Raw genomic sequence first — 11,093 nt, forward strand, 5'->3', positions numbered from 1 at the left:
CTATGATACAATCAACGAAACAGCGAGTCCCTGAATCAGCAGCGGCAGCACATGGCCTACTACGGTCTCTCTGCTTCACAAGGCTCGGCTCAAACATTGCTTTCCGAGCTTTGTTAAACAAAATGGAAGTAAGAAATACAGTTATAAATGTAGTGATTTGTTCTTTATTATTTAAATAACAAATCATGTCCGGGGCACCAGCAACTTGGTTAACAATGTTCAAAATTAACAGGAATTACATTAAGTGTAAACCTTTTAAATGCAGCAACAGATAGAGCTAAACTTTTACAGGAATTTAAATTCCAGTATATAATGTAGATATTACATAAACAGAATTAAACAGATCAGCCCCATTGTCACCAATACCAAGTAGGGGTGAGGGGAAAGAAATCGATACAGTATCGAAATATTTTCAGTGGCAATACTGTATCAATACAGGCGCCAAGTATGGATCTTTTATTAAATATGTGTTGGTCAGTTTGCCCCATTTTGCAGCAATAAAATTGAAGTTATATGAATAAAGAGAAATGTGTCTTTTTAGATAAAACAGATGTTGACAAAGTTTCCTTTCGGGTACATTATTTGAAGTTGGGAAACATTTGCTGATGGAAAAATAATAATAAATTGCAATATATCGCAGAATATTGCAATACTAGTGTATTGTGGCTTAAGTATCGTGATGATATCGTATCGGGAGGTGTCTGGTGATTCCCACCCCTAATACCAAGCCAGTACACACTATTGGAGTCCATATCGGCAATTTTACATATTGTCTAATATCAGCAGAAGGCAATTCTACATTTAAGTTCATGGTTACGCCTTTTCTGACCACTGTAAAATAAAAAACAAAAAAACATTTAAATAATAAAATCAGTTTAATGGTTCACTTTTAACTTGTTAAGTCAGATCATTCTCTAAAATATTTTTAGTGCATGAAAAAAACATTTTTGGGACAAAGGAGGACCAAACTTAAATAGAAATGACATCCAGTTATAGTTTGATGATGATGATGATGATGATGATGTATCAGTGGAGAGTTTCCCTCACAACAAGTTCATGTGCCAACAACAAAATCTGTTTTAAAATCCCTACCTGGTACACCCCTCTTCTTTTATGTCATTACTCACGTTTTTTACACTCTGTTGTCCAGCCGTGACGGAGCAGCTGACAACCATCACAGAGCATCACGGAGTCCGATTGACAAAAAGCGGTTACTTCAACAGATGGTCCATGAAGCCAGGTCTAAAAACAGGCTTCATCGGATCAGTCCACTCTCCTGTTCTTTGTTTTCCCCCTCTGCATCCCTCTTCTTCTTCTCCTCCTCCTCCTCCAGTCTCATCCTCTCCTGCTCTTTCTCCAGCTCCAGCTGTTCTTTGATGTCTGCCTCCTTCAGTTTCACCTCCACGTCTTGGGGAATCTCCACCTCCAACAGGTTCTCCATCCCCTGCTCCGGCTCGTCTCCTATCAGCACCTGGAGGGAGACCGAGGATCCAGTTTATTAGGTACACCTACTTAACGCCGTCCTATCCAACAGCCCTAAGACATATCCCATAGCTGTTGATTGAGACCATCTTTGTGGCAAGTCGGAGTGGGTGTTCTTTTTTAGGGAATAAAAAGTATTAAAAAGACTTTTGACGAGAAATGCAGCGGGGCTTTTCCTGACATGTCTAAGTGTCTGCTTTGACAAAGGTCTTTTGTTGTGCTCAACACTCATTGTTGCTCCTGATTCAGGACATTATCGGGCTGAAAGCCGCTCAACTCAAACGCTGGACGTTGAGGAAGCTGCTCATGTGAGCTCTTCATTCATTCATTCATTCATTCATTCATAAACCAGATCATGGTTTCATTCTTCTGTTTGCTGTGTGTGTATTATATATTTGAAGGGTGTGTTTAGTGGCCAAGTTGGATCAGTGGTAGAGCAGGCGCACATGTACTTGGAGGTTTGTGCCTCGACGCAGAGGTCCACGGTTCAAATCCGACCTGTGTCTTCCCCCTTTCTCACCCAGCTGTCCTATCAAAAATTAAAAAGGTGGAAAAGCCCCCCAATTTTTTTTTATTTTTTTTTTTTAAAAAGGGTGTGTTTCTGTTTTTAATTTGCACCAGAAAACACTCCATGAATGATCAATGCACTTTGTCTGTTTCCTGTGTTAGAATGACAGGAGCACAACAACCGCATAGTATTGGATTTATTCATTTCTGTTTTATTTATCTTTGTTCAATATGCAGAAAAGAGAACCTATCATAAATATGTAATGTAATTTTATAGTCCAAAATACTGTATGATTTGATTGTGAAGTGGAGGGTAGCTTAAAATACAAATTTCCAGTTGTGTTGCCCAACAGTAAAAGTGACAAAGACTTACACTTATAGAGCGTAGGGGTGTCTCCTCTTAGTCGATTAGTCAACTAATCTGTGGTTTTGGTCTTAGTCAACTAAGACTTCTTTAGTTGATAAGTGTTTTTTTATGCTTAATTACTCATTTCCAAGAAACTTATAACCACATTTCAGGTGAACACAAGATTTAAAGTGCTGCTTTTGCAGGATTAATAGTGTAGAAACTCAGTTTGCAGATGGTTAATTATCCACATTTATATTTTCTAGTCTTAACCACCTCTCAAAACGCACAGCTCTATTGATTAAATAAACTCATCAATTAGTCAACAAAATCACGTAAGTGTTAGTCAACTAAGAATTTCTTAGGACAGCCCTAAAAGAGAGTATTCATTATTTGGTGGTTGGTATTCTAGTTCCTGTAAGTGGCAGTTAAAAACCATGAAGATTTGTTTAAAGATTAGATCTTTTCCTACCTCGACCAGTTTCTCACAGGCAGCTGTAACGTGGACGTCCTTCTCCCAGCGGTGGAACTCTCTCATGATGCAATAAACGTTCTTGTCTTTAAGTGTGTTCCGGCCGGCGCTGGTGGCCGTCAGCTGCAAACAAGGCAAACAGTAAAGGGCTGAACGTGTAAACATGAGCGTGTACATGTGTGTGGTCCTGTTGGGTCGTACCAGTAAAAGTGTTTCCAGCAGCATCTTTCTGATGTCGGGGTCTTCTTCTCTCTTCTTGTCCTCGGGGAGGTACTGCAGGTCCACAGGGAGACCTGAACATCACGTCAACTTCTGTTATTCACAACCAGCGGGTCTCAATACCTCCTGACTTCCCTGTAGTCTGGGTAAGCCCCGCCCATTCTGCCGGCAACTGATCTGGAAGCCTGCACGTTTTAATTCTCCTGCTCACAATTTCGCGGGAACCAATCACAAACTGGCTTATCTACCTGGCGCGCTATCGGTGGGTTTAACACGATGACGATAGAGAAGCGACCAAGCAGCTTTTTGTTTATATTCAACATAGCGGTCACCGAGGCGCAGCAACCCGTTGATGACACAGTCGCTTCCTACGTCGCCCGTAACGTTGGTTTGATTGGTTGAAGGACTTTCCAATTGCATACAGAGTCATTTGAACTATGCCCGTTGGTCCCGCCTCTTGTGCAGAGAACATACAGAGCAGACTCCCCAGACCAACGCTCAATCTCAGATCTATTGAGCTCGGCTTGATCTGGTTATAGCCAGACTAACTCCCCTGCCCACTCTGCCTCAAGCCCATTGGTTCTTTCTGAAGACACGCAGTACATCTCTATAAAGATTCACAAATATATAGCTTAAATTAAAAAAAAAAAAGGCTCCAGTAGTTTCCTAAAGCAGGAGGCCACTGTAGTTTCTAATAAATGTTACTTAACCAGGAGGAAATTCATGCATTTCTTGGGGATTATTTCAGTAGTGGATTAATCCAAATTCGGTGCTCTAGTGAACATTTCCAGCAGCAGTAAGGGTTGAGTCAAAATAACATACATTGTGTGCATTTGTGTTAATAAAAGAACACGTCAATCAGGTTCACAGTTTGGCTCATTGATGTGTTTTTAACAGTTTTTTGGACAACAATGAAGCTCTATGACAGAGTAATAACACAGATCAGGCTTTGATAATACTAGTGAGTGGATCAAATCATTTCTTTTTACATATTAATAGATAAATGTTGATTATATAGAGATTGCTACTTATTGAGCCCCTTGGGTTTTTTTCAACAATTGTCCATCACATCTTTTGGTGAAACATATAACTTGTTTTAATGTTTTTGTTAAATAAATCAAATCAAAATCAAATCATGCTTTAAAATCAATTTTTGCTGTTGGGCTGCACATGGCACTTGTTGACAAAAATAAATACAGACAACATACCTTATCCTAGGGCGGGGCGATAAGGAGAAAATCATACATCACGATATTTTTTGACAAAATACCTTGACATCGATGCAGCAACAATATTGTAGTGCTGACTATTGGTGTTTTCACAAAATATTTACAAAATGAGATTTTTGATAAATAATCATCAGTAATGTTGATGTAACGACTAAGTGGGTAAAGGCAAATAATAGAACAGTTTTACAGTCTGGTAAGATCAGAAAATAACATCACTTTACTGTAATGCAGCCTTTAAAACCTGGAAAAGACAACACTTATATCATATTACGATATGACGATATCCACAATCTAAGACGATATCTAGTCTCCTATCACAATATTGATATAATATTGATATAGTGCCCAGCTCTACCTCATCCTTTAAGGTAAGATCCACTGAATTGACTAAAACAGTTTAGTAATTAGAAACACACACTCACCCTCATTTTCTTCCTCCGTCAGCTCTTCTGGACCGGCCAGCGGCAGCAGGAGGAAGGGCAGGATGTCCACAGCGTCGCTTAGCAACCACTCATGATGGGCTGGACAGATTGAGCAGAGGTTTGAGATCAGATGACTTGAAGTACTGTTGCACTACAGCAGAGATGCCTTAGTTACTGTTACTGTGTGCAACTTAAGTGTGACTCAAGTTCGAGTCCGCATCTCTGGAATTCAGAAAGGACGTGACAGGTTTTTAAAGACGTTGCTGAATACCTGGTGTAGTATCTCTCACATTATTTATCTAATTACTTATCTAAAATTGTCTAATTACTATGACTATAAAAGTCAGAGGATCAAATTTCTAGGATTTCAGAGTCACCTGAGCTGGTGTTATCCCAGGGGACAGAGCCTCATGTAGACTATTCCTCTTTAAAGAGACAGATGCGTCTTGCAAGAATGCATTGTATTTCAGACCATCTTGAATGTTTCTTGGAGGCATTTTCGCTGTTTTTATATCAGATAGCTATCAGAGCTGACAAGTTTGCAAGGATTGCTCTAAATTAGGTGTCTGTGTGTCTTACCGTGGTCAAAGCAACAGTTGCGCAGGGTGCCTATGACTCCACCCCGCCTCACAGCTGATGCCTGGTACTGAGTGAAGGGAAGCAACCTCTGGATTACACACCTGCCACACACAAACACAAACACACACACACACACACACACACACACACACACACACACATATATATATATATATACACATACAGTATATAAAGAGTAGGCCAAATGTTTGGTTACACCTTCTTATTCAATGCAATCCTTTACTTTCATGACTTGTAGATTATTACTGGACTTGTAGACTTGTAGATTATCACTGGAGGCATCCAATCTATGAATGAACACACATGGAATGATGTACTTAACAGAAAAATGTGAAATAACTGAAAACATGTCTTATATTCTAGTTTCTTCAAAGTAGCCACCCTTTGCTCCGATCACTGCTTTGCACACTCTTGGCATTCTCTCGATGAGCTTCAAGAGATAGTCGCCTGAAATGGTTTCCCAACAGTCTTGAAGGAGTTCCCAGAATGCTCAGCAAATGTTGGCCCTTTTGCCTTCACTCTGCGGTCCAGCTCTCCCCAAACCATCTCGATTGGGTTCGGCTCCTGTGACTGTGGAGGTGCAGCACTCCATCACTCTCTTTCTTGGTAAAATAGTCTCTTTACTTAGCTGATTGGTTCTCATCCTAACTTCTGCACGACACAACTGATGGTCCCAACTCCATTAATAAGGCAAGAAATTCCACAATTTAACCCGGACAAGACACACCTGTGAAGCGAAAACCATTTCAGGTGACTACCTCATGAAGCTCATTGAGAACACCAAGGGTTTGCAGCGCTATCAAAAAAGCAAAGGGTGGCTACTTTGAAGAAACTACAATATAAGACAGGTTTAAAGATATTTCACACTTTTTTGTTAAGTACATAATCCCATGTGTTATCTCATAGTTTTGATGCCTTCAGTAATAATCTACAACATAAATAGTCATGAAAATAAAGGAAACGCATTGAATTTAAAGGTGTGTTCAAACCTTTGGCCTGTACTGTATACACAAAAGAAATACAAGCACTCATTACAGTTTCAGAATGTGATAAAAGATTTGATTAAACGTTCATTTAACTTCAGCAATTTTGTGTCTCATTTGTTATTATTAAATAGTGTATTTCATCACTTGCAAAAAAACAACATATTGGCAAAAACAACATTTTTAAAACTTTCTGTTTTCATGTGAACAGCACTAATAGGCTTTCAAGTTACACTTGCTAACCATCCCAAATGACAAATCTGATAAAGGTTTTACAGTTGGGGCTGGGGAAGTCTATAATCCATGCATTAGTGTCTCAAGCCCTGTAAGCTGGTTTGGCTGGCTGAGGGCTTGCTACCGTGCATGTGACGTTTGCCCGGTAGAATGGAGAAATTGAAACAAGGTTGAGCGCTAACTTTGCTCTACAGCAGCCACTTGGACGAGGCTGCATGCAGATGTGTCTGCGGACATGTTTTGTTAAATCAGCCTCGTAAGCGCCGGTACTGGCCGATGATCTCAAAATGGCATTAATCAGCCTGATTAAATCGGTCCATCACTAGTCGCTATCCTGTCTCTTTTCTAAATTCTGACTGTAGGATGGTAAAGGAAATCCACATATCTTTCAATCTGCTGCAAAAAAAAGGGTTCGACATCAGTATTGACAAAAGTCTGACCATCAGTTCTCAACCTGCTGGGTAATCAGTCACCTGTCCTTGTCCATAATGTAGTTTCTGGCCTCGGGCAGCTGTGTCAGGTTGGACAGCAGAGGACCCAGGTAGTTAAAATTAGCCTTTTTGTTGTACCCTTCAGTGCAGAAGACCTCCACCAGCTGAGCCAGACCGACCTCCTCCTGGAGGACCTGAAACAGCAAAGGAAACACTCCATCTCTCATGATCCAGCCCTTTGAGCTCTGATGAGCCGAGAGGTGTTGTGATCCTGATTGGGATCAGCAGCTACCTGAAATATGGTGCAGTCAAGCTGGGACCCACCTGGAACACGGTCTTGCAGGTCTTTACAAGGCGGGTCAGGTTGGACAGGATGGTGCAGATCTGATCAGAGAACAGATACTCTGGATCCAGAACCCTTTTTAACAACACTGGAAGGACTTTGACATTGACCAGCAAAACCTGCGTGAGACACAACCGAGAACACCTCCAACATGTTTATCTTCAAAGAATAAAACAGACACTGAATCCACAACATCTCTGAGGGCCGAACAGTTTCTTTTTGTTGTGTTGTATTTATATTATGTCCATTACTAACGCAACAGCTTTCCTGTTGAGTTATTTATTACAAATTCATTAATAAGAGTTACTTTAGACCGGATTCTGCTGATCAATCAAGACTGATCACCTGGTGCAGAGTCTCATCAGCTGACAGGTTGATGAAGATATGGTAACAGTCCTTCACGATAGCAATAGAGGGGTCAGACGTCAGAGCAAACAGGGCCACGAGTAAGTCAGATTTCGAGCGGAGGAAACGGCAGCCATCTCTGGATGAAAAGAAAGAGAAAGAGTTACTGGAAGTCTGCTGGTTGGAAATCCCAGACATAAAACTGCTTCATCATTTCATTTAATCTGGTTGTTCAAGCTTACATTGACATTTTACTTTTCTTTTTCATATGTACCATGGTTGACAACAGGATGTTGTTGTTCATTTCCTGAACTCAATATGACGGTAATTAAAATCTAAGGACAGGAAGTCCACCAAATACCTTGTTTACCGGTTGTTGTTCACATGTTCCTCATCGGTTAGTTTTCATAAAACTATGCGATGGGGATCTGGATATCCCTAGACAGAGTTTTGGACTCCAGACCTTCAGATTATTTGACTGAATCCAGTTGTGTTCTAACAGTTTGTCTCTTTGTCCAAGAGTGGTGCCCCAATCTTATCTCTTAAATATTGCCACAACTGTTGATAGCCACAGTAAAGTGCAGGCATTCTATGATAAAAAACAACAAATTCATAATCACATCATTTATATAATTACGACAAGGTAAAAGCAGTTTATAAGATCCTACATGACAAGTCTCACATTTTACCTGACTAAAACCTACATAGTAGTGCCTGTGATCGTCATTTGTGATGTGAAAACACACATTGGTAATGTGTTTCCTGCTCATAGTCTAGTAATGAAATCCTAACACACTGTGGAGCAACTCTCCTGTCAGCCAGAGTGTTATCACATTGGACAGCAGTGGATGAGGGAAGCACCATCAGTGTCGGCTTCAGGATTAGTTTAGCATTTGCATGGGAGCGGTGAGCAGAAACAGGTCACATCATAATCAGAAGATACAATATTAGTGCTATTATCATCATCATCGTCATCCTCTTACCTGTGTCCAGACATCCCCAGGATATAGCCTGTGGTGTGACCTTTGACATCAGGACGGGTTTCGGGGGTTAGGAAGGAGAGCAGCTCCGCAGCCTCAGAATCACTCAACATCTTCTAACAGTATCTGACAGACAGCAAGAAATCCACAATCAGCCATCAGCCTAAACAACACAGTACAGGACACAGTCCTGCATTTATTACTTTAGAAAAAGCATATAAGTGGCTTGTAGCAACAAATGTACATTATCAAAAGTAAATCCTTTCATCCTGCAGAAAAATGTCTTCTGTGATTTGACAAATGATATATTATCAAAGTGAAGCTAGTTCTAACTACTTTATACACAGTTTAGTCAGTATTTTACCCCTTTGGGCCTTGAACAGTTACTGAAATAAAAGATTAGATTAGAGGGGGAATGTCTCTTTTGGCGGAACTGTTTACAACTCATCTGCCAGAAGTAGTCCCAACTAGGGACCCAAGATATATCGACTCAATATCGTTATCGCAATATATCCAAAGTGCGGCAATAAGTATGCAATATTTTGTTTATTTTGTTGAGTGCTGAGTCCCGTCCGTTGGCTGTGTGGTTTAGTTGTGTTTGATTTAGAGCTTGCTTGAAACGCTATAATGATCATGTTTCATTGGCTGGTCATGGTCCATCACGTGTCCAACCCTATGGAGCGTACCACGTCTGCATATTTCAGAAGAGTGACAGTGGCCATGAAGAAATAGATAGAGACAACGTAACGGAACAAATCAGAGAAGTGAGTGAAAAGTTTTGTCCTGATCTCTTTATTTATTTATTTTATACTGTCCAACCAGTACAACCTTTTTTAGTTATTCATGTTTTCAGCCCAATATGACTGCCCGTTGAAACTTTTAAAAATGCTTAATGTTTCTGATGCATTTTCCTGTGTTTTTTTTGTGAGGGGTCACAAGCCAAATTGTTTGGGAACACCTTTTTTTAATCTTTAACAATGTGTTGTATTGTCATTGTTGAATCCAGCTGTCAGATAAACGTAGTGGAGACTTAATTCTTATGATTGTTTGGAGACTTTATAACACAGGTTTACAGCAGGTTGTATAATGTATTATGCAGGTAGGGAAACTATATTAAATGTTTATTATTATTAAAATATATTCTCATATTTCACATACTTTAGCACACCCGGCCCAAACCATACAGCCTCCATCTTCCCCTTTCTATAACACTTGTATTGCACATATGGCCGTTAACGTTAGCAAATGGTGTGTCAGAATCAGAAAATTATTTATTATTAAGTAACACAATATAATTGCCTTGGTTGTTGGTGCATGCATAAAAATATGGATTAATATGAAATAAACAAAACAAATACTAGGGGTGGGGTTAGGGGGAAAGAAATTGATATAGCATAGTATTGCAATATTTTCAGTGCCAATAGTGTACTGATTCACAGGCGCCAAGTATGGATCTTTTCTTATATGTGTCGGTCACTTTGTTTACCTTGACAATCACATTTTGCAGCATTAAAATTTAACTAATATGAACAAAAAGAGAAATGTATCTTTTTAGATAAAATAGATGTTGACAAAGTTCATCATTAGAAATTGGGGGAAAATTTGAAGTTGGAAAAAAAGGTTATAAATTACAATATGTAGAAGAATACTGGAATATGTTTAAAATCGCAACAATATTGTATCAAGGCATAAGTATCGTGATGATATCGTATCGTGAGGCGTCGGGTGATTCCCACCCCTAATAAATACAGAAACAAACATGTAAAAATAGTTTAACACTGTTGGCTGCCATGTTGGACGCATAAGTTAGCTACAGCAGCTAAAGTTAAATCACTACTTTACCTTGTTTTCAGAAATAAGGTGTACGATTCCAGTTGATAAATAGTGCGTGCTGAACTCTTAAACGCTGAATGATCTGCAAGGGTCTGTTTTTCTGAAAACTGCCACCTGACAGGGCAGGTTCCTTGTTAGTGTAACGTACTTCGACATAACCCGTTTTCTGATTGTGACATAAAATGGTCTTACCTTTAACGAGCTATATGATCTGTCCAGTTCTCATATCGCAGTTTTTTTTTATCACTATTCCTCTACAAACATTAGATCACATGTGTATACTCACAGTGAGGATACATGTGGAAAACAGCTCGTTTTCCGGGTTGTCTTCCTCGTTGTCTTCTTTGCCAGGAGTGTGATAGGACCCAAATGGACGCTACCGCCCTCTAGTGTTCATGTGGCGCTCTCCGGTTTCACATCCACTGCTGGCTCTCGTGGAAACTGGACAAATGTATACATAATTCTGCATAAACAATTCCTGAAATATTGCAAAACCAAAAAGCCCTACCTTATCACAAATACTTATGCAAACTCATTCCTCGGTGTCTACTGCTGAGTCCCTTGGTCTCTTTTCCCTTTGATTATTTTTGTTTGTTTTTTGGAACATTTATTCATGTTGTAGACCTACTCCATGTTCACTTCATGTTGTAGAATTGACTGAATGTGT

At 39.7% G+C, this 11,093-nt stretch overlaps 1 protein-coding gene across 2 annotated transcripts; it reads right to left on the reverse strand.

Moving 5' to 3' along the window:
• Window positions 1-1,202: 1,202 nt before the first annotated feature.
• Window positions 1,203-10,769, reverse strand: hgh1 (HGH1 homolog (S. cerevisiae)). Of its 2 annotated transcripts, none has more exons than XM_034868974.1 (10): window positions 10,713-10,769; window positions 8,597-8,719; window positions 7,614-7,752; window positions 7,250-7,387; window positions 6,968-7,119; window positions 5,257-5,357; window positions 4,678-4,776; window positions 3,009-3,100; window positions 2,808-2,930; window positions 1,203-1,471 (listed from the first exon to the last, which is right to left on the reverse strand). In XM_034868974.1, exons 2-10 carry the CDS (start codon window positions 8,704-8,706, stop codon window positions 1,256-1,258), a joined length of 1,170 nt encoding a protein of 389 aa, XP_034724865.1. In that variant the 5' UTR covers window positions 8,707-8,719; window positions 10,713-10,769; the 3' UTR covers window positions 1,203-1,255. The 2 variants fall into 2 exon arrangements, with proteins under 2 accessions (XP_034724865.1, XP_034724866.1); XM_034868975.1 differs by having other exon boundaries at window positions 10,619-10,736.
• Between the last annotated feature and the right edge of the window lie 324 nt (window positions 10,770-11,093).

This window comes from Etheostoma cragini, chromosome 4 (assembly GCF_013103735.1).
Source record: "Etheostoma cragini isolate CJK2018 chromosome 4, CSU_Ecrag_1.0, whole genome shotgun sequence".
Lineage (NCBI taxonomy): Eukaryota > Metazoa > Chordata > Actinopteri > Perciformes > Percidae > Etheostoma > Etheostoma cragini.

What these genes read in the sequence shown, in the direction of transcription:
- hgh1 (XM_034868974.1), bottom strand. Translation starts at nt 8,706, where the DNA reads ATGTTGAGTGATTCTGAGGCTGCGGAGCTGCTCTCCTTCCTAACCCCC. An exon ending in CTGATGAGACTCTGCACCAG is followed by an intron (nt 7,388 to 7,613) that starts GTGATCAGTCTT and finishes TGTCTCACGCAG; the next exon opens with GTTTTGCTGGTCAATGTCAA. An exon ending in TGCTGGAAACACTTTTACTG is followed by an intron (nt 2,931 to 3,008) that starts GTACGACCCAAC and finishes CCTTGTTTGCAG; the next exon opens with CTGACGGCCACCAGCGCCGG.